General features: G+C 40.3%; 1 protein-coding gene across 1 annotated transcript in view; it reads right to left on the reverse strand.

Annotated features, from left to right (window-relative positions):
- Positions 1–737: 737 nt before the first annotated feature.
- Positions 738–24,134, reverse strand: part of plpp4 (phospholipid phosphatase 4) — a 59,298-nt gene continuing 35,901 nt past the window's right edge. The window contains exons 4-7 of the mRNA XM_061745914.1: positions 15,843–15,906; positions 15,551–15,675; positions 3,149–3,319; positions 738–1,515 (exon numbers count right to left, since the gene is read on the reverse strand). Coding sequence (XP_061601898.1) covers positions 1,307–1,515; positions 3,149–3,319; positions 15,551–15,675; positions 15,843–15,906 — 569 coding nt within the window. The 3' untranslated portion in view covers positions 738–1,306. The remainder of the gene's footprint in view (positions 1,516–3,148; positions 3,320–15,550; positions 15,676–15,842; positions 15,907–24,134) is intronic.

The raw sequence follows: 24,134 nt of genomic DNA on the forward strand, positions 1-24,134 counted from the left end.
TTTTACCCCTGTGGGATTGCCCATTATTTCCACATTGCTCCTTTCCTTTCAAGTTCATGTAAGTTGATGCCCTAGTTAGTCTCCATATAAGATCCCAGTTTTTTTTAGAAAGAACCCATAACCAAGGAACAATATGGAACTTATGGTCATCCCACATGGGGGGCGTTGATTTTCCATTTAAAACCCACATGGGATCCCGAAACTACGACGGAGTATTAGGGCCAAACTAAGACAAAAAAAAAATTGGAAATTACGAGAATAAAGTCATAATATAATGAGAATAAAGTCGTAATAGAATAAAGTTGTAATATTATGAGAATAAAGTCGTAATATTACGAGAATATAGTCGTAACATTACGAGAATAAAGTCGTAACATTACGAGAATAAAGTCGTAATTTATGAGAATAAAGTCGTAATATTATGAGAATAAAATCGTAATATTATGAGAATATTGTAATTTATGAGAACTCTAACAGGAAGAGCAGTCTTCTCCCTGTGTTAAAATGAGGAATATTGAGCATCTTGTGAAGTTATATTTATATATTCATAATATATTTAATATTACGACTTTATTCTCGTAATATTATGACTTTGTTCTCAAAATATTACGACTTTATTCTCAAAATATTACGACTTTATTCTCGTAATATTATGACTTTATTCTCGTAATTTTACGACTTTATTTTCATATTATTATGACTTCATTCTCGTAATTTCCATTTTTTCTTTTGTCTTAGTTTGGCCCTAATACTCCGTCGTACAAAACAAATATTGGTTGTTTTGAAAATTTTGATTTGTGATTTCATTGCTGTGACATTCAACGGGATTTATTTTCTCTTCTCAACAGTTTTTTCCCCCCACACTTTAGGTACCAAAAAATGTAATATACTCCAGTATAGAACAACATGAACACCACCCCTCTCATTATTCAAAAAAGTTTCGGCAAAAACATTGTCATCCTGCCTCACAGCTGTTAGTATGATATTTCCGGAGGTTTCCAACGTATTTTTCTCTCTTCTCTCTCAGAGGTGATGTCCTATTTTTATAGGTTCATCTCCAACACCACATCTAAATATAAACTTGAACAGCTGCTGAGTTCAGATTTATGAAAAAAAAACAAAAAAAAAACAGAAATAAAACAGTGACTGTGGGTATGACCGAGACAAAGAGCTTGAAAATGGGAATGGGTGAAGTATTTTACGGTCCACTGGAATGTATATAGGAGCCAGTCAGTTACAAGGAATGGGTAAGCGGGCTTGGCGGCTTGTTGAAAGTGTCAGTGGTTGTCTCGGTGGTGGCTACTAGTCATACTGGCCCTTCGGTCAAGCCCTCCAGTGGGAGGCTGGTGGCGTTGCTGGTGGGCTGCGGGTCGTCCTGAGGCTGCAAGGGCACGTTGGTGGCAGCAGCCAGACTGGCATAAGGCAGGTGGCAGTCCATGTGCAGAAAGGGCGGGTAGTGTTGGCGGTAGCAGATGTATGCGAACAGCAACCCGATCACTCCTCCAACAAAGGCGTCTGCGAAGTCACAAAACACATATTTTAAGGAATGCATGGACGGCTAATTTTAGCCCAAATGGGGAGGAAGATAAATAACACCTGCTCTTTTAAAATGTGTTTGGTTAATTAGGCTTAGCTGTAGGTGCAATAGTGTTTGAGTGAACATTCATCACGCCTGGCTAGTTTAGAGGTTGATGAAAGAAACATGAAAGGCAAAGCAATGAATCTGTTCATCTCAGTGCTAGGCTTGCGTGCCTCCAGACAGGCTGCATTTATTGCTTTCACGTACGCTGAATAGTTCTGTATCACACCTGGTTTTCTTTATGCTATAATGCATCTTATCACATTACACTAAATTCACACTGTAACATGATTTTATATCAAAGCTACACCTCCCTTTTATTCATTTCTTCTGAGTGAAATGAAAAACAGCACAGCAATGCATAACATTCAAAAACCACACAGCACATGAGCTTGTGATCTGAATATTCCACTGAGGTCTGTCAACTAAATTTAACAGAGCACAACTTGATTTAATACATTAGTTTAGTGGCCTTTTCGACACCTCCAGAGTGCAAAAGAAATGGTGAGAGTATTAATATCCATCAAGCGTAGTGCAGCAGCTGGGCTAATGGGAGCTCCCAGCTTGTGTTTACACTGGAAGCAAATTGAGACCGCTCAAGTTCAATGAACTGCACTATTGCTGCTTACTTATATCTCTGCAGAAGCAATATATATATATATATATATATATATATATATATATATATATATATATATATATATATATATATATATATATATATATATATATATATATATATATATATATATATATAGGCATATTTAGCGCGTTATGCTTTTTAATCGCTGAATCTATTTTTTAATCTCTAACTTTACTTTTTCTGTTTGCGAATTGACTTTATTTTGAAATCTGTGTTTGTGAGGTGGGCTTCTTGCGTGGGTGGAAAACAATGGTCAGTCACACCTTGAAGTGGACATTAATTGGCTGTCACTGTGTTTGGGCGTGTTTAGCAGACGCTCGTACCCTACGGCGTAGGCTGAGGTGATTTAACGCAAAACCATAATTCAACCTTGCTGCAGAGAAGCAGAAACTGCTGGTCGTGGTGCTTGTGCACGTGTGGTGGTGTTGTGTGTGCAATAAAAGGGTTCTGCACAAAACTCCGTGTCCTCCTCTATCCTGTCGGTCGGGCCCTGTAGCACTCGCACTGCTACACTGGCGCCCAACGTGGGGCCCGACGGGATGGAGAAGGGAGGCACGGAGCGGGCCCTGGAGGCGCTCGCCCATTCCATGGCGGACCTGGCCGACCTGCTCCGTGACCAGGGCGAGCAGCAACTGGTGAGGCTGGAAGCGCTCGTGGCCGCGGAGCGACCCACCCTTGCGCCACGGCGGAGGGTCGCCGCAGCAGCGCGGGAGGGGCTGGCGGCGCCGCAGCTGAGAGGCCGGGAGGCAGAAGCTGCGGGCCGCCAAGCGACGGCTCCCTATTTTATGATCCCTATTGTGATCATAAAAGAATATCGAGCAATATTTGATAAAATACATGCTGTCACAAGCAGATTTTGCAATGATGAAAAAAACAAAGTTTAACGCAGTAAAGTTATGTGCATGCGTCTGAGATGTTGGGCAGACCTTGCCAGTGGTGTTTGTAGTCGCAGGTCCGGGACAATGCAATCATCATGGCGCTGTAAAGAGGGAGTATCATGGCACAGAGACGCCAGCTGCGGCCTCGACCCTGATCTGTGAAGCACTGCAGCTTTCCCGCCAGGTAGAAAGAGGTGAAACCAAGACCGGAGAACGCAACTATCAGACAGAGAAGTGGAGAGAAGAGAAGAGAAGAGGATCAAGATTAAGCAGCATGAGTAAAAACTGTCTTCCTACCTGTAGTCTAGATGTTAATCAAAAAAGACAGACATAGAGAAAGACAAAAACACTAGGAAAACTGGGCTTCCTAAAAAAGCAATGCGGGATGTCAAGCCAAAAATGTTACTCGTACTCCAACCTCCAGTCAAAATGGGGGTAGTATAGCTTATCAAAGTGAGGTTGCCTACCCTCACGTAAGAAACAAAAAAACACACAGTCCCTTTGTGTCAATTGTACAGCACCAATTCAACCTCAAATGCATTGCGAATAAAAACCCAAAGTCAAAGGCCGGATGTCCATTTTAACCAAGCGAATTTGGATGCAGTCGTATTGCTCCAACTATTTGGCCGTTTAGAGGTACGTACATTAATATTTAACTTTACTATTTTTATGTGATGAATCAATACAAAAAAAAAATTCAACTGGATGGCCAGAGAAAAAATGATAAACTTTTAATTTAATTGAAATATGTGACCCGCGAATAATCAAACAAACACTTAATGGATAAAATGTTTGCGATTTATTACGTGCACCACTCTGTAACCAGTCACGAATATTCCCGCTTGTATTTCGAGGGACAACTCGAGTATAAAATGCAGTTGCCTGGTTCCATTTTCAAAGATGTTGAGTAAACAGAGGAGGGTCATTGCTGTTGCACCTACAGTGAAAACCCGTGGCCAAAGTGGCCGAAGCTACCGGGTGAAGCCGGTGTTCCGGCACCAGTATGGTGATTCCAAGAACTCCATCTGAATGAAACGTTTTTTTTTAATCAGTACTTCAGGATGTCACCGTTACCCCTTTTTTGTTACGTGCAGCGGACCTGGAGCATCTCAACTTTGACTAGATAACTACTATGTGTCAGGGTTTGACACTTCCCCCCCAGTCTTTGAGTTTCTGTTTTGCCCCGCCTGTGTCTCATCTGCCATGATTGTCCTTGTGTCGCGTTATCCCCTGAGTATATCTGGTCTTGTCATTCCCTTGTTCCCTGTCGGTCCGTACTGTTTTGTCCTCCATGTTCCCTGCCACGTGTTTCCTCCTCAAGTTTTTGGATCCCTGTTTAGTTTTTGGATCCTGCCAAGCAGCGTTTTGTTTTTGGTCCTTGCCTTTTTGGAATAAACTCTTTTTGTTGGAAACTCCTGCCTCACTCTCCTGCATCTGGGTCCTCACCTCACCTGCCTGACACTATGTTCTTACCTTTGTTTTTATTTTCTCTATTTTCACTTCTGAACTTGGCTTTTTCCCTGCACAGGGAGGTTGTGGTGCTGAGAATATTCTCTTCCAGGGGGCATCAGTTATCCTTGCAGTTTCTGTTTACCTATCCTAAAATGTTAACTTCGGTGCAGTACCAACATGACTGGAAACAAGTTCCAGTACGGCTACAAACCGAGAAACTTTTTGGTGTCATCGTGTTGTACTGAGGCTGCTATGTTACTCGCTATCACCAAACATGGCAGAAACTGGTATTACAAGACTGGATGGCCGAAAGCTAGTTATTTGGCACTCTGACTTGGTAGATATGTAATATACATAATCATGTTTTTTGTGATGTGACTGCACTTATTTCTTCTCTCTTCACTCTCTTGCTGTTTCTAGGTTGTTGGAGGTTTCTTTTTTTTTTTTTTTGGGGTGCGGGGGTATTTTAACCTACACACCGACCTACACTACCTACCCTACATGACTGAAAAATTGGTCCTTTAGCAAAAAAATGCACACTGGCTTGACCGACAGTTTACAAAATTGAGTGTATAAGAGAACATGCATGTCTATACTCACTTGTACAAATTTCAGGACATCCTTGGATAGACAACCAGTCAGAAAGAAACAAAAGTAAGCATTGGCAGCCGTGTTGGCTGATTTGAATAGTGACTACTGGACAACCTTTCAGGAGTGATCGCATAGAGCTCGCCCTCGCCTTCGCCTGCGATTGTGATTCATTCAGAACCTTTTGTGTCAGTGGAAATGGTTGTAAATCAAGTTCCAAACCCATTTTAAGAGAAAAAAATGTGAATAAGCATGGTTGGCACGGCTAGCTCTGTGATGGACTGGTAACCTGTCCTGGTTACACTCCACTTCTCCTCCAATGACAGCTTGGAAAAACTCCATCATTGTCTGGTGTGTTCTGCCAAGCCAGCTCCCCTTTGCACATAGAGCTAGTGCCCTATTTGCTCCCCTGCTGTTAACTCATCCCATAGCGCAACAGTGATGCAAGAAGAAAATTCCCCACAATTCTTTCTCAGGGTCATTTACATTCAAAATAAAGTTGAATATCATTCCAACAGTCTCAGCTTGAAAGTTCTGTCCGTAAGGGACTACAGAAAAAAACATACTGTATCTAGGTCTTATTATAATACTTCGCAGCTGCATTTTTCGCACATATCCAGTTATTACATCCTTATGTTTGGCTTAATAAAGAAAATTATAGTGACAAGATAAGAGAATGAAGACCATTAAGTAATATCTGCAGTATCAACAAAAAACTAATTAATGACAACCATCAAGTTGAAATGAATTTTGCCAACTTGCTGCAGATATTGTTCCTCTGTGCAAACTCATTCAATAGTCTTTCAGTTAAGCATATTAACATCAATATGAAATGAGATCCTACTGATTTTCACGCTTGCCCTATTATTTATTTATTCACTCATAGTCTTTTGTTGTATGTTTGATGTCCTGTTATTTTAAGTCTTCACTGGATTCAGTTGATTTTATGCGTCCACTTGTTTGTGCAGCAGCTTCCTTTTATTTAAGACAAATCTACAAATAAAAGTATTCTTGATCTTAATTATTTCACCAAGTCCAAAGACAAAAAAACTGCAAGTAATAAATAGATGTTTGCTGCAGCCTGAGGCAACCAAACAACTAGATTTGCTAAACTAAGCAAAGCTTGCTTAATAAAGAAAACATATTCAACAACGTTGAGTGTGCATGTATCACTGTGTATGCTGCATCGGAAAATGTAAGTTGTTGTTGTACCACATAAAGAATTGATTATTAATAGTGTTCAGTGTTAAAACTGTGCATGGGTATACTACTACTAATTATGTAATTATGTATGTACTAGTAGGACTTACACATAGCAACATCTGCTGGCAAATGTGAAAGAAATGGAGGTGTTCTAATTGCATGTATAAAGGATGGTGTGATAGTTGTTGAGATTGTGCAGAGGTACGGACATTAGTTTTCTGCTGCAGCAAATCAAATACCACCTACCAACTGCTCATTTCTCACTTAAGCCAAAAGCTGGCACAAACATAAAGGATGACAACAGCCTGAAAGTGAGAGGAAGAATGGTTGAAGGAGAGAGCAGAGACTTGAAGTCTAACTGTCTCTGGGACATTACACATTTTATACATTTTAGACTGGTATTGGGTTTTAATCCATCCATCCATCCATCCATCCATCCATCCATCCATCCATCCATCCATCCATCCATCCATCCATCCATCCATCCATCCATCCATCCATCCATATCATTTAAAGTCATGGGGACAAGCTTGAGCCTAATTTACTTCATTGCATTTATATTGTACACTCCTACATTTAAATTTCTGGCAGAACAGACTCTCTAGTGGGCTTCTTGGTTCGGTGCCACTATTGTTCGCTGCATTTTCCTGTTTTGCAGCCAGTCAGCATTTCAGGTCAGTGTGAGTTAAATGAGGTCATGAGGCTGCCATAGACTTACCTGCAAAACAAGTGGTGACAACTATTGGGAGCAACAGGGATGCAAAAATGATGCTTCTTGGAAGAAATACGATGTTTATCTACACCAAGCATGGTGTTTTTGTGAGCTCAAAATCAAACAGACACAGCCAGGGATCCAAGAGAAACTGCACACCTGCACAAAACCACTGGAACTTGTTTTATAGCTCTGCACCTCACATACGCTTATATGTGACTCAAATATGAAAATTGGATAGATGCACTGAAGCAGCAGCATAACAAACTTGTAAACTTGCCACAACATTTGGCCTTTGGAATACAGTCCAGGGGAGTTAAAATCCCCTCAGTTTGGATGTAAACGTGTGGCACCTATGATTCAGGCTCAAAATCACCTCTGTCCATGTTTCATAGTCACAATCGAGTTGCCCTCAGTCCAACACAGTCCATTTATCTTTTCACTTGTCATCTATAACTAGTTGGGGTGTAATAATAAATAATAATAGATTTTAATTATAGAGCACTTTTCATTCAAAGAATTTCAGAGTGCTTCGCATAGAAACAAATTATAAGCAAGTATTTGATTTTAATAATTATAATGCAACATTTGTATTCGTCAGTGCGTGTCGAGTGGCTGAACTTCCTTTCTTTCCACCTTCACTGTTGACTGCACCCTGCCCCCCCCTCCTCTGTGAGTGCCGTCATCCAACAGGCAGCCATAAAAACCACTGATCCATGTTTATTTCACTATTACTCTAACAGACAGCAGCATGTTGAAGGAAATAAAGTCAGGAAATGCACCTCATATGCACATATACTGAAAACAAACATCTCTAAAAGTCTATAATTCTCTATAATATACCTCATTACATTATTATGCTGAATATTTATATTTAGTTAAGTTGTATAATCAGAACAAGAGAAGCTGTGACAGTTATTAGAATATGAATGTTAGTAGGGCAAATGTGCAAACAGCTCAGACAACACCAGAGTCAGCTTTACGATTTATCACCAACATCTCTGAGTTTAGCATCTTTGCTGTTTACTTTTGTCATCTAAGCTCGTCACCATGTTGCAGTCAATGACACTCCATCACAAACTGCCTGTGAACTGTCTCTACTGTGAACTATAATAGCAGATCAAGCTAAGCTGATTTTCATACAAATGGTGCAGGGTGGTATTCCCGCTGGCTTGAGATTTTGCATACAATGGAATAAAAAGCTTTTTCCAGGTTACTTTGATTCATGCACATTTATAAACATCTTATTTTCATTTTTGCAACCATGACTCATAACCACCTGCTGATGGGCCTCCCATTACATTTTCCATTATACATGCAGAAGATTCTTAACACATTGACTTTGGATGTTAGAATCTATTTACTACAAGTAATCTGTACACTTTTAAAACTCCAGATGAGCGAGCTACATACTGCAACAAGCTCCTGACCATCCTGTTAAGCAACTCAACAAAATAATTTTGGATGAAAGTATAGAACAAATAATTCAATTCCAAAAACTGAACCCTTTCAGACATGTTTACCCAGCTCCAGACTCATCTTCTTCTCTGTTGTTTCCTTTAGGAGGGCCTCCATTGTGGATCACCTCTCACCATTTCCACTGTCTCTCCATCTTTCTCCGTCACACCAACCAAGTGCATAATATCCTCTTTCACTAAGAACTCCATATGGCAAACAAGAGAGATATGAATCATGCTATGTAAATGTTTGTTGGCAACATGTGATACAGAAAACTGCACAGAGTCATCATCACCACCCACAAAGGGCACCTTATGGGTTTGACAGAAGATACATTACTTTCACGTTCTGTTCCCTACCGAAGTCCAAGTCCTTCAGACTAAGCATCACTTCTTGGTGACTGCTCCACATCTCAAACTACACGGCAGCTTACACTCTTCATTTTAATTGCTCAAACCATATTCTCACATCATAGTTGAGGATGCCCATTAATTAGTTAGAAAGATTGAAGTAAATTATCCATGAACCTCTGAGTTGGTCTGCTGACTTTACTAAACAGTTTATCTTTCAACTTGTAGCGGTTTTGTGCAACAAAAATCAAGCATGAATTAATCACAATTTCATCTACAGGTACTTTGTTTCATACTAGAAGGCCTGCAAATTCTTGTTCTGGTTCAAAAGCATCATCAGCTACATTTTCTCTCTCTGTTTAAAGGAAACAGGATTCGTCCAGTTAAATACTAATCCAGTAACGTGATATTTCAAAGTGGCAGTAGATACAGACCAATCAACCAGGGAAATAACCTGGATAGGAAACTAAAACCTTATAGTATTTACTCACAGTTAGCTTTAATGCAGACGAGTGAATATGTGGAGTATAGTACCCTGTAGGCGCTGTACGTGCAATGAGGTGTGTCTAATAAAACCGCTGACGGATGCACCTCAAGAAGGAGCAGCAGTCCCCAAAGGCCAGAGGACTTTGAAAGGGGAAAAACATTTTGGTAATGAATCCACTTCATTCATCTGAAAAGCTTGTAAAACGTATTCTCCTGAGACAAAACAAAGATGCCCAATGAAAGTGATGTGTGAGGTGCAATAGCGTTTGAGCCTTCTAACGAAAGCAGAAAAAGAGACACATTATCCCCTTTTTATATACTATATAGATATACAGTAAATATAATATCCTGAGCTCACACTTGTCACAATTTTGTCAAAATACCAGAGATGCGGTACAAAAGCCTCTTTTTGGCAAAGCTTTTCCAACTCTCCAAAACCTGCTGGGAAATTGTGTAAAATGTAAATAAACACAGAATGCAATGCAAATTTAGAATTATTTCAGAAAAAAGTTTCCCTGCATAGAACTATAAACAAAAAACAACTTTGACTAGCTCACGTCTCATTATTTACACACACAAAAGCTTAAGAGAGTCAAGAGAAACAGATGGGACCAGACTGAAAATCATGTAGGATGCCTGTCATATTCTGAATCAGGAGGAATTGCAATAAAAACAGGCAGGATTCTGTAAAAGAAATGATATGCATATGCTCAGGAACACTTGTGGAGAACATCTCTGAATCACACTGTCCTCAAACACACGCTACTGCCAACCACAAATGCAGGTTCAAGCTCTATCGTGCTAAGAAGAAGCCATGTGTAAACATCATTCTGCAGTCAAATCCAAAATCCAATTCAAGAATTTTTTTTTGCCATTTCAAATGGATGCCAAATCTTCCTGTCCAAAGAGGAAAGGGATTATCTGATGTATTATCAGGTCTCTGTTTAAAAGTCTGCGCTTGTGGGATGCATTAAGGCCAATGCCATGGGCAGCTCACACATAGAGAAAGGAGACATCAGTGCTGAAATATATATAAAGATCAATCTTTTTCAGGGAAGGTCTTGCATCTTTCAGGGTAAGATTATAGGCGCATTTCCACTAGCTAGAGTTCCGGGTAGACCTGCCAGACAGGAACCCTAACTCTTCGGACCCAATTTCCAATACTCTAGTCTAGCACCCAAGAACCTTTGACTGAAAAAATAGCTCCGCCGACCACCAGGTGGCACTGGCAGTAAAGCTCATTTTTTGCAGTTCACAAACAGCCACCGGAAAATTAAAAGATGAAAAAACATGTAAACAACGGATGGTACTTGCTTTTCTTTTTTAAAACATACACCACAGTCGTAGGGATTGAGATTAAAAGAACCCCCCGGACCTCTATTGTTGCAATATGACCGCAAGACCTGAACCGACTCATTGGTCCATCCATCGTTTTTTTTTCATGTAAATCTCAAACTTCATCAAATGCACTCATAGCAAAACGTTTCTAGTCAAAATGCCTAAATGTTTTAAGTTCACGTGAGAGGGTTGAATGTCATTTCGTGCTTTTAGAATACCCAATCAGCAAAGACTACCCTCCAGGTAGCCCGTTTCGTCGAAAAAAAAAAAAGTCCTATCCTACTCCAGGGCTGTTTTTTGGCCCCGTAAAGGTTCCTGAACGCCACGTTACCTGGTAATGGAAACGCACGCACACGGCCCGGCCCCGTAAAATCTACCCGGAACTCCCGCTAGTGGAAACATGCCTTATAACAGTGGTTCTCAAATGGGGGTACGCGTACCCCTGGGGGTACTTTGAAAGAAGGCACTACAAGGGGTACGTGAGATTTTAAAATATACATATATTTAAAACGTAGCATCCATGCAAAAATCCTTTAAAAATAAATTTTTCATAAATAATTGAGGAAAATATAAGTCTAAATTCAAAAAATTAATTTTATCTTCAGGAGTAGGCTATTCAACTTATTATCCTAAAACCACAGAGTATCCCCCACACCAGGATGGTTCCACCTAACCTGTCAATCACCTGGCTTCACCTGTCAATCACTTGGAACAACGATGGAGTCGTGGTTGAAGCGTAGCAGCAATATTTTTATGTTTAATAAATTAGGCACTGATGGCACAGTGCTCTGTTTTAGGTTTTTTTTTTTTTACAACCAAAAGTGCTTTGCGCTGGTTAGGGGGTACTTAGCTGAAAAAATATTTCACAGGGGGTACATCACTGAAAAAAGGTTGAGGACCACTGCCTTATAAGACCTCATTCTGCATCTATTTTGTAGTATAAGAGTTTGTGTGCTTAATTGACCTTCCTGCTGAACTGATCTGCCTTTTTTGGCACTTCAAAACATTTGCTGCATCATTAATGAAAAATGCTTCGAGGAAAACCCAGAACTGCGAAGCAGCTGGAATCCGATATCAAACAGTAATGGGACAACATTCTTCATGTAAAACTCTGATAACTGGTCTGCTGGTGTCTCTTGTTCCCGGAGACTCCAGCCATGAACACTGCTCTGTGCTAAGTTTTTGGAGATGTATTTTCGCTTCAAAATCCAAAGTCTTTTTGAAAAGGGATTTGCCCCTGATTTGGATGTGAGGTCACTGTACCATACAAGGGTTCAATAATAGATGTAATTTTACAGCAAAGTGTGTCAAAGGGTTGTGTTATGGTGGCATTTTTGAGTCCGTTCAGAAATTCAAGCACGTACACCCCAAAGAAAAAAGGGCCCTATATCCAAAGAATAATAAAAAGGCAGCCCAGATAAGCAGACTTTTGTTTTCTCTCACATGCATTTGCTACAAAGTAGCATGATTAGACTGACAATACAACTGCTAATAAATGGATATGAAAGTCTGTGTTCCTCATGATGGAGTAATTAAAACAGCTTCGAGAAAATTAAATTAATTAGTACGTTTTTAAAAGTCAGGTCATTAAAATCCACCATCTCACTCGTTCAATAAACAAGCTTCCTATAACAAATGTGTTTGGATTTCTGATGTCAACATTGGACATGTTTGTGATACTAGGAGTGAATGACTGCTCTCCTGTTACCCACATCAGCACCGTTATAGAATTTGGTTTATTTTGGCTAAAAAGGAGAGGGAAGATGGGCCTCATGGGAGAACATGAATTGTGCCGCTGAAAACAATCTGCTGATCGAGTCAGCTAATTAACAAGCGAGTGTTATAACGAAATCTTATCCTCCACAAACATATTATGATGTGTCCAAATGTTCAGTGGATTTTTATGTATTCGTATGGATGGGGTTTGTTATCATCTTAACTCATTCAAAACTCATTTTTAATGAGTTGTCATTTTAACTAGTGGAGAGACATCATGGCATTTGGTCAAGAATGAGTGGAAACTTTAGAACATATTCAGAAGCGGATCCTAAAGTTTGGGAATAAAAATCACAATTATTGCAGCTGAGCAGGTCTGCAAATGTACCTTCACAGCTCTACGAGTTGCAGTGATAATGCGTACAAAAAAAAAAAAAAAAAAAAACTCACTGGGTTTGTATGTGGATATATATGTATTAAATATAGTAATAATGCACATATATATGCCTTCGGTTTTTACCGGCATGGTATCAATCATTAATATGTGTGCAGACAAGGTATAAAAAAAAAAAAAAAAAAAAGAAAGATAATGCGTACAAACATAACATCAACTTTGGTTCAACATCGATGTTCATCGATAGGTGAAATTTAAACCATGTTGTATATATTCAGACATGATGAATGTATGTCACTGAATATGTTATATAAAACAGAAAAGGAGGTTTTGCTCCACTTACTAAGATAACAGCCCCAGTGTACTGTTTCTGCTGTACGCCTATTTTTATGGATTGTGTGTAAAACTAAGATACTGTGGTCCTTTTTTCTATTTTCTTTAATCTGTTCCAATGACGTGACTCATCTTTGTACACAGCAAATAGCTAAAAATGGTTTGTGTGCCAGAAGTTTTAGATGTGTTTCCCTTTGTGATACAAAAGGGTATGTGAAATTCATCCTCAAGAACGAAAAAGCTGTAGAGCAGACTTCACCGTGTTTTTCATCAGTCAGTCTCTCCCTCCGGGTCTGACCTTTGCCTCCTGCCGGGACCAGCAGGACAAAGCTCTCATACTAACAAGAACAAATACATATTAGCCTTCCACTTGGACCCTTGGGTGGTCTCATTCATTAACACACAAAAGCTCAACGGAAACTTCTTATTAGAGCTGCGTAATTGTTCCATTGGTCACTGAAGTGTAGCTTGCAGCAGAAATATGTGAGTAGAAGTGCTATTCTCTCTGGAAACGCAGCTACTATGGAGGACTTTGTATGCTACGGTTATTTAACTTGTAAGAAAGTGCATTGACAAAGTAAAGTGGGGATTTAAAAATGTAATTACATTTATTTACGGGAATCACTTAAACATTAAGGAGAATGCAAATAGTAAAGATGGGAAGTGGTTTTAAACAGTGTGTATTTATGGATGGTTGCTATTAGACTAATATGTAAGAAGGGAAATGGTGAGATAGCCATAAATAAGATGTGGACAATAACAGTTAATGCTCCTGGAAGTGCTTTCTTCACTGCTGTATTGGTGCAGTGGGTTCAGGGTAGTTGGTAATTATCTGTTTGTTTTTCCCTCTCAGAGGCTTGTCTCCTCCAATTCCCGTTACTTTATAACTTTACTACGAGGTGAACAAAAGGCTTCTAATCATGTCAAACAGGAGCTGCCTCACAAACTCTGCAGGGCAACGAAATTAGTTTGTGTGCTTTGAAAAATCGCTCTCATCAAAGAAGTGTTGTGGATATACTTCTCCTGGCCGATCCAGTTGGATCCTTTTGCATTAAAGCTCGCCATGCAGATTAAACTGAAATCTTCATGTCTGAGTCTGGGGATGTGAAACTGTTTCCCTCACTCACTCATCAAAGGCTTGATATCATCCACATGGGATGTTGTGTTATGCACAGATGCCCCTTAACATAAGGTTACACTCACATTTGTAATCTATCCGGCCCTGTTCCCATGTCCCTCGTCACGATAAAAGCTGTAACGTATAAGCTTGGTTCAGCAAGTGTTGCCTGGGAAAAAGGAATACAGACAGGAAATTGGATTTCCTCTTCTGTCTAGATGAGCTGCTATATGGGTGCTCCTCTCTCCCCACTGCACTGCTCCCTCAATCTCTTTCACACAGTGCAACGACACGAGGCTATTAGAGCTGTCGCATAGATGAATTCAATCCAGACCCGGCGCTGCAGCGGATTACACAGCATCGTCCCTCTTTGCCATCCCTAATGGGACGCTGTTAGAACTTCAAAGCATATTATTCTCAAAGCAGGTGTGTTGGAGAGCTGCATGCATTTGAAACCTGAATGGATCATGAAATATCCGGGGGGGGTTAATGATTATAGTACTTTGTCAAACAGTTTGACCTTGGATAATTAAACTTCAGTAGTATGCAATCATTTGCTTATTTACGCTTTCCAGCAGAACATACTGTGCACAGGGGTTGTGTTTGATTACTTTGTTAACTCTGGATATGAATCTAGTGGAACAAATATGAACAAAAGCGAACAATATTCTATAAATATCACAGTCTGGCCCCGGTACACTAGAGGATAAAAAAATGTCTCATTTTGCATGAATTATCAGAGGACGTTCTGAGTAATTTTTAGCGTTTTACTGTTATAAACGTGTGAGACACAACTGATGTAACATAGCAGGAGAGAGGGAAAGAAAACTTCAAAGCAATCACGTTTTACGTTTAACTTATTTAGTATGTGTATGTGTGAGTGTTTTTTCCCTTTTAACTTCTGCATTGGTATGCCTGAACCATCAGATAATATGTAGGGTTCGTACAAACGCGGCAACCCCCCCCAGCAAACGCACGATGTGCACCATCTTCCAGCCTCCTACGCTGGTCTGAGTACGGCAGGAAGTCAGATGAAGCTGAAGCAGGGGGTATGTTTTTGAATAAACTTGACTCAGCCCGACAAGCTGCCTGAGGATGTGTGAATTAGACCCTATAATTACCTTTGAAAGACCAAAAAACACCTTGAACACAGCCAGACGGCAGACACACAAATTTCCGCCTTACGAAATATAGCTCAGAGCATGGGGATCAAACTGTGTAAGTATCTACTGTAAGCCTTTTAATGAGTTGGAGTTCTGAATGGCGAATGAATCACGTGCATCTCTTCCACTGAGATACTCACAGGAGGAATGACTGCTGGGGAAGCTCTTACGTCCCTCAGAGACTAACTCTGGCTTCCCGGTGCACATCATCTTCGCATCCACCTGCCCATCTGGAAAGCAGCGCTGGAAGTAATCTGGCCTGGGCCTGGAAATGAAGGAAAGTCCTTTATTTTATCTGTAAAACAAGTCCATGGTGACAAAACAGGTAATTCATGCCTAAAATATGTGCTCTTAAGTGATAAGAACTTAAAACTTAAACTTTGAAAAAAAAAAGACAGAGCCAGTATTTTGGTACAGGTATGTTTTGCATACCTGCCAACAATCAGCTTGATGGTGTTTGTGAAGACTCCGTTTAAGGCGAGAGCCAAGGACACAGCTGGGGAAGTACAGACAGACAAAAAGACACCTTATTGGGACTTCTTGTTTACATGGTTCAAACAGATGAAGTCCGCTTTTTTGGCAAAAGAAATAATGATGCTCTGGTCAATCGGTTTTGTCCATTCAGCCAGTTAAATTTGCAAGACTTTCCGTCAGAACTGAGTAGATGGCTGTAAGGATTTACGGTACGTGTAAAGCAGCCTCTCCTCTTTTCTGGGCAACAGCAAGGCAAGTAGGTTCAGCATAGTGTAAGCTTTAATATCACCCCTGGCAGGTTGGTCTTATAAGCAGAGAGAGTTGTTTTTATCTGAACGCAAACGTGAACTGGTATATAGCCTTGCACAATGCAAATATCTGCAAATAAATGTTTAAAGTCCATCATTGCGTGGTTTTTCCCTGACATTAATGCATCAAATAAACCACAGTAACGGACAAACTGACACTTTTAGCTGCAGAATCCAGGATATCAAAATTATTTAATCTGTTTGTGACATCCTGGAAGCCCAAGACTGGCTGTGTTTGAATTTCTATCTTTATCGCTGTTATCTTGCAATCACAAGTTAATTACGGCATAATCTCTCTGTAACAATCCTCGTTTCATTATAGTAATGAGTTAATTCACGCATTTATTTTGATATCAAAAAGGCCTATTTTCTAGTCAAGATGATTTTATTTGTATGGAATCACAAAACCAAACTGAGGAGCTGTTTTGTGCTATGGCACATGATCTGCTCAAACAAGATGACACATTTAAGCCTTGACACCATGTTTTGGTTTCTCCAACAGTCATGAGAATCTTGAAAGCTCCACAGATGTCCAGTAATCTTAAGAAAACATTTGTTTCATGAGATAAGAACTGATTTAGCTGTTTTTTTTCACAGCTCTGTACTGTTGTATTCTCACTTGTTTCAACACTGCAGAGTTCTTCCCCAGATCATTAAGTCTACACTGGTATACACACTTTGGCTGTTTGGTAGTCTAGTTTATCTCCACGTTACTTTGACATTTATCACAACTAATTATTTCCTTCTGTGCTGAATATTTTCACTGAAAACAACCTCTGATCCACCTTAAATCCAGCAACATCTCTGGCAGCCATCATTACTTCTGGCCAACAAACTCACCACCATGTGAGAACCTGTCGCCTCTGCTGGAGCTCCACCAACAAAAATCTCTACTTTCAGACCTCGTTATCATTCAAATACATCCCTCAAATCATGACTCAGTAATTGTGTCTTTCATTTTTGCTTTTGGCCCAGTTGTCATCAAAACTGCTCCCACACCTCTTACAAACACGTGGAACAGGCAGCGTGGTGATGTTGCATTTATATCATTTTACCAATTCATGACATCCTCCCCGATGCCAGTGAATCACTGGCATGACATTGTTAAATAATTCTGAGCATGGATCCAATGCTGGATGATATCTCTTACATGTGTATGAGGGGAAAAGTGCAAAGCATGTCTCTGATAGTTGTGACAAAGGAAGTGCATGAGGTCAAATCTGACTGTGAAGTGTCATGACTCAACGTCATCTGTAATGAGAAATATTAGGAATACCGATGGTGGACAAGTCCACTTTGCTCCATAAATTAATTTTCATTTCATTAGCTATAAAAGACTGTCCGTCCGACTCCTGACAGATCAATTCGTGTTGTCTGAGTTCACTCCACATCCTCAACACTCCAACTGATTTTCTCCCTGAGCTGCTAATAGGTGCTAAACAACAAAGTTACTCATGTAACAATCTGATAAAAGCCCTAAACATGACATGTTCTGTTTGGCATGGGATATTTCATTGTTCCATTAATCTTTGTAACAGCTCTCTCATGAAACTATTGCTCCACCAGCATATTGCATAGGGTCAAGCTGCTGGTTATTTGCTGATAGTAAGTATGGTTTGCAAAACAGTGGTCCCGACCAACTTGACATGGCAGATGCTTTGTATTATTGTGGCAATTTTCAGAGGAACCAGCTGTAATTCATCCTGATAGTTACGGAGACAATGGCTATCGGAAATCACCACCTACTCAGCAGTGCACTACTAGATACTATATAAATTCATTCTGTGTGTGAGCTCCCTCTTGAGCTACAATCTGTGTAAAAGGGTGAATATTAAACACACATCTTTCAATTTTTCTTGATTAAAATTAAACAGAAATTTCATTCAGACAGACTTGGTAAATTGATTTCTAGAGGCTGTATTGTGCTTCACTGAAAAAAAAAACAACTGTTTGTTGCATGTTGAACTAATGTAATCCTATGAAGTGAAACGTGAAGTGGAGATCATGTTTGGCAGCAGTTTATAGAGGTAGCACCTCGAATGGTGCTCTTTTATTGGGTATGAGTAGATGGGTTCTCACATGTGGTTGGGTAATAGTGGGGTAAATCTTCTTTGCAAATCTTTGCAACTCAAAAATATAGTCAGTATCGTTAACACATAATCTGGCCCAAACAGTGAATCTTTCATTGGGTATCCATAAAGATAAAATTGTTTAAGAAACAAAGCTGTTTAGTTTTTTTGTTTTGTTCTCCCTGCTCACTAAGCTGTTATTGGTTTCTTTCCTAAACCAATCAGACACATTGGTGCTAGTCATGTGCAACAGTGACACATTTGGAAAATGTTTCCAAATGTTTAATTTAATTTAATGTCAATTAAATTTCAATTAAATTTTATTTATATAGCGTCAAGTTGTCTCTAGGCGCTTTACAATAGGATATGTCATTTAACATGTTGACTCAACAGCGAAATCAAAAATTAGATTAGATTCAACTTTATTGTCATTGTGCAGATTTCGAGTACAGAGACAATGAAATGCAGTTTGTGTCTAACCAGAAGTGCAAAAAGCAGAAAAGGGCAATGTGATATATAAAGTATAGACAGGTGGTGCATAGACAGGACAGGAATAGTGCAGTGTAGGCAGTAGTGTATACAGTAGTTGTTTTGTAGGAGGTAAATTAAATATAAATATAAACATGTACAGTGAGTTAGCAGTGACCTTCTGAGGGTGAAATAAATATTGTTAAGAACAATATAGGAACAACATGTACAGATATGGCAATGTAATGGCAGTGCCATTAAAGTAGTGGTAAGAACAATGTGTTCAGTGTATTAACAGGATGCAGTATATTACAGAAAAACTGAATAAATAGGCCTATAAATATTTGGTATGAGCCATATATACCGATATGTATAGTATTTAGAGCTATGGATGTCACCGGGATGCAGAGCTAGAGTTCAGTAGAGTGACAGGCGCAGGAAAGAAACTTCCTCTGAACCTGCTGGTTCGGGTGCGGCGAGACCTGTAACGCCCCCCGGAGGGGAGTGGGGTGAAAAATGACAGCTGCGTTTAGCTGACGCTGGGTAAATACAAATGCTTCGCTAAGCGTAGTAGCATAATGATTACAGATGAGGAAGTGATAGCGGCTAGCTATTGTCAATGCAGAAGTAAGAAGGTTGGTGCTTGGTTGCACATGTACTTTTCATCATGCATTGTGGGATACACTGAATGCACTCTGTAGCCTAAAATAATCCTCACTATATATTTGGACAGCACCACAAAATCACAAACACACTATCTATTGACAATTATAGCGAATAGGTGGTGATTTTGAACACAGCCTTTGTTTGCTCTTTACTTGCTGACTGGTGCTTACTGTGCCATCTAACAACTTTGGAAACTGAATAAATTGGCGGATTTGCTTATTTAAAGAAAAGATGCAAAACAGATAAGTGATGTCGGGGGAAATGTAGTATACAACTTTCACAACTTGGGAGTTAAAGCTTTGAAGGGCTTAGAGCTTTTCAGAGTCATGCCATATTTCTGAACTGAACTGAAAATTATCACTGTAGCTCACTGGAAGATAACTCTGTGTATGCATGCCAAACAATAATGCCTCTGCATGAGATGTGATCATATTCAAGCGATGAATAATAGCATTTATGGCTTGTAAATTAAATTAAAAATAAACACGTCAGCTCATGTCTGTGCCATTTTCAAAGTGTAGCCTTGTGGAAAATACAGTCCTCCAATGGCTTTATATCATCCTAATGGATAACAATCTAATTAACCAGCAGAACTCTGAGAATGATAAAGATGATTAAATTAATATTAAAAAATGAACACTAAGCTTTTCTGAATCCCATAGAAACAAAATACGGAGGCATTTTAACGCGCTGTGTCAAATAAAGAAATATACTATAATAGCAACACAAATTCCCAATGGTATTCGAAAGGACGAAATTCAGACTCCAAAGCTTCAATTTATGCAAACTTCATTATTTTTGTTTAATAATTTGAATCATGAACTTTCAATGTGAGGTTGTCAGTGCCTGTCATGGTGGGAAACCTTGAACCTGGTGGTGGACACTGTGGGTGAGACAGGCTGTCAGACTGAAGAAGGAGTCCTATCAAACGTGGTTAGTTTGTGGGACTCCAAAAGTCTGAACTGAGAGTTACAGGAAAAACAAGCAGGCTGCTGCCTTGATGGCTACTAAGGGAAACGCTTAGGGCCCGATTTACTAAGATCCTAAATAAAGAGTACTAAATTGCGTGTGCACTGAAAAAGTTTGCGCGTGCTGTTGTTGTGTGTTTTGCGGGTGATCAACTAAGATTGCGTGCGCAAATGATAACAGGTGCAAACCTCAGTATTTAAATGAGGTGTTGCGCGTCTTACGGTTTGCGGGGCAAACTTTGCGCCATGGTCTGGATGGAAAGCAGGATATAGTCGCGAGCGCAAAATGAAATTTGACGAGTTGGAGTTAGAGATATTAGTGGAAGAGGCAAATTGTTGTGCCGTATTCAGCACCCCTGCCGTGAAAAGCACCCCCTCGTATATTCAATGATAAGTAGACCAAGAAAAAAAACAACAACACACTGACACTTCAATATATTTATATATACACACTCACATAAACACATACTTAGGAGTTTATATTATATATATTTACAAATATTATGGAAGACAACACAGTAAGCAGGCTATTAATTAATGACATCAATAACCATTTACCCGATTTTTTTTTTTTTTACCCGAATCCATGAGCGCATTTAAACATGAATCATTAACACAAAACTGGACGCTAAACAGAACATGGACAACGGAACATGAACAGAACACGGAATGAGAATATCATTTTTGTCAGACGAGGGGGTGCTTTTCACGGCAGGGGTGCTGAATACTGCACAACACCGGGGTATGACAACTGCAGAACAGGCGCACAATGAGAAACACTTTTTTCTCCATGAAAACACGTGATTTATTTATTATCACAAATAAAAAAATGAATGTGCCTCCTGTGGCAACCTTTTGCTGAATAATACTCGATTTAACATTCAAATAAAATATTTCTCCTTTTGCATGTGGAGATTAGCACCTTCCTTTCGAACGTATTAAATACAGACGCAATCACAATCCACGCAAAAACTTTCAGGCTTGGTAAATCTCATTGCGCGTGGTAAATGGACCAATTTGCATCTTCCCCTCCCAGTATTTAGCGATTTCTGGCAGGTACGCCCCATATTGATTATTCATCAGGGCAAAAGTACTAAATGGATTGCGTGTGCTATTTTGCGCATTTGAGAGACGCAGTCGTCTTTGCACGCTGTTAGTAGATCAGCTGGCACTTTGGTTTGCGGGTGCTGTCAAGTTTGCACACATTTTTACACACGCAAACCTTTAGTAAATCAGGCCCTTAGTGTTTCCCTTAGTAGCCATTAGGGTCCATTAGGGTCGCGCTACTGTTGACCTCGACTGTTTCACACTCTGCCCTGTTGGCTCATGCTGTGGTGCGTGAGTTCACTAACCTCTCTGACACACCTCCTCATCAGCTCCACTATTCCACACCTGCTTAGCCTCAGCTGCAGCTCATCACTTCTCGTCAGCCAGCAAGCATTAAAGCTGCACTGTTTCCCTCACCCTGTGCCAGATTGTCATTGCAGCGTGCACTACGCTCCAGCATTTATTCTCAGATTGACATCTTGGTTTTGACGCCGGCTTGCCTCTGGCCACGTCTTCTGGTCCTTGCCTCGACCTTCTGCCCATCCACCAAGAGTCTTTAATCTGCTCTCTCTGGATGTAGTTTGCCCTGCAGATCAACTCTCTGCCGATCTATGACAATCCTTCCGTCTGCTCCATGTGGATTTTGTTTGCCCTGCTGATAGGCTGCCCCATTCTGGTACTGTTTCTGCCTAAATCAGTAGTCCAGCAAACCCCTCCATGGTGTTGCCGCCTTTATCGAACACCCACAGGAATAGTGTGCCTGTTCCAGAGCACTCCCTAGCCTTAGTACTAGTGAGTACTGTCTTCTGTTGGTTCCTGTAGTCTTCCAAAGACGGGTACTTGTTGCCTATTGGAATATCTGCCTCTTTAGAACACAGTAAAAGTACTTTCGAATTAACACCTGATGTTATGTTGCACTTGGGTCCTAACATCTGCTCCTGATAGACTGGGGATGTTGTTGGACAGTGGAATGAATACTTTGAAGGTATTCTCAATCCAACCAATATGTCATCCAAATAGTAAGCAAACAATCAGGGGTGATTGGAACAAGGTGAGCGAGCAAAACACACTGAGGAACATGCTTTCCAAACAAAGGAGGAATTACTTACTAAAAGGCCAAACCTAAAGAACCAAGTGAAACTCAAGAAAAACTAAAAGAAAACTAAAACCCAACAGAAAAGCCATTGGATTGGCATGTTTTTGGAGGAAAGAACCTCATCAAACCTCAGATTTGGGATGATCCAAGCTGGCTGTGGACCACTGGACCAGCTCTATGCTCTTGCTAGGGTCCTGGCAGAAGCATGGGAATTCGCTCAACCGGTCCACATATGTTTTGTGGACTTGGAGAAGTTATTGACTTTCGGCCTGAGGGTAACATGTGAGGCTTGCTCCAGGAATATGAGGTACTAGGCTTATTGTTTAGGGAAATTCAGTCTCTGTACTAACAGAGCAAGAGTTTGGTTCTGCATTGCTGGATTCGTTCTGCCCTTTGTCACCGATTCTATTTACAACTTCTTTGGCCTGAAATCCTGTGATTTGGGAAGGGGCCTGAATGGATGTCCTCAGGATTGTGTTTCTGCTTTTTGCAGATGATGTGGATATTGTCTTCATCACGTTGTGGTCTTCAGCTTTCGCTGGAGCACTTCTCAACTGAATATGAAGCAGCAGGGATGAGACTTACTGCTTTGGAATCTGAGACCATGGTTACCAGTAAGAAGAGAATGGGATACCCTCTCCAGGTTTGGAATGCAAACATCAGCAGTTTTGTCATCCATTACCACTGAGAAAAATGACCAGACTGATGTGTTAGGTCTGGAATTGTGCTGTTCATCCTAATGTTCAGATAGACACAGATGCACTGTGATGGGCTCCTGCCAGCAGGGAGCAGCAGATGACGTGATGAGTGTGACACGCTCCATTTTATATAGAACTATCCAGAAATTAGTGATTTTATTAATTTTCATTTATTCATTTGATCTATTTATAAGTTTTTATTTATTTATCTGACTGAAAAAAAACATAATTTTCATCCTATATCGATAGATAATTGATCTTTCTTATAGATATTGTCCATCCCCTGTCTGCAGTAATGCAAGCTCTTTAGCGTTCTGTCTTGGTGAGAGAGCAGGGGCCAAAAGCTAATGGTCTCTGTTTACAGGTCGATTTACTTCCCAACCCTCAGCTAATGGTCATGAACTGTGGGTGGTGACTGGAATGAGTGAGTTTCCTCTTTAGGGTTGCTGAACTCTCCCTTAGAGATCAGGCGAGAAATTCCACCCTGTGGGAGGGACTCGGAGTAGTGTCCCTGCTCCCCCACATTGAGAGGAGCAAACTGAGGTGGTTTGGGCGTCTGGTTGGGATGCCACCTGGACGCCTTCCTTGGGAGAACACCTCCAACCGGGAGAAGGCTGCGTGGCCGACCCAGGATATCCTGAGGGATCATTCCTCTCCGCTGACTTGGGAAGACCTCAGTATTCTTCCTGTAGGAGTTAGAGGAGGTGACCACAGAGAGGGAGGTCTGCGCCTCATCTTAAGTTGCTGTCCCCGCTACCAGAACTTAGATAAGTGGAGGTAAATGGACGGATGAAGGAACGGATGATTTAGGATTATAAGGCAGGACGTATACATCTTTGAACTAAATGACAAGATAAAGGACATACTCATTGGCTTTGTTGGAAAAAAATAAATAATTCTGTTATTCAAGAATAACAATAAATCCATTTG

The sequence above is a fragment of the Cololabis saira genome, chromosome 17 (genome assembly GCF_033807715.1).
Source record: "Cololabis saira isolate AMF1-May2022 chromosome 17, fColSai1.1, whole genome shotgun sequence".
Lineage (NCBI taxonomy): Eukaryota > Metazoa > Chordata > Actinopteri > Beloniformes > Belonidae > Cololabis > Cololabis saira.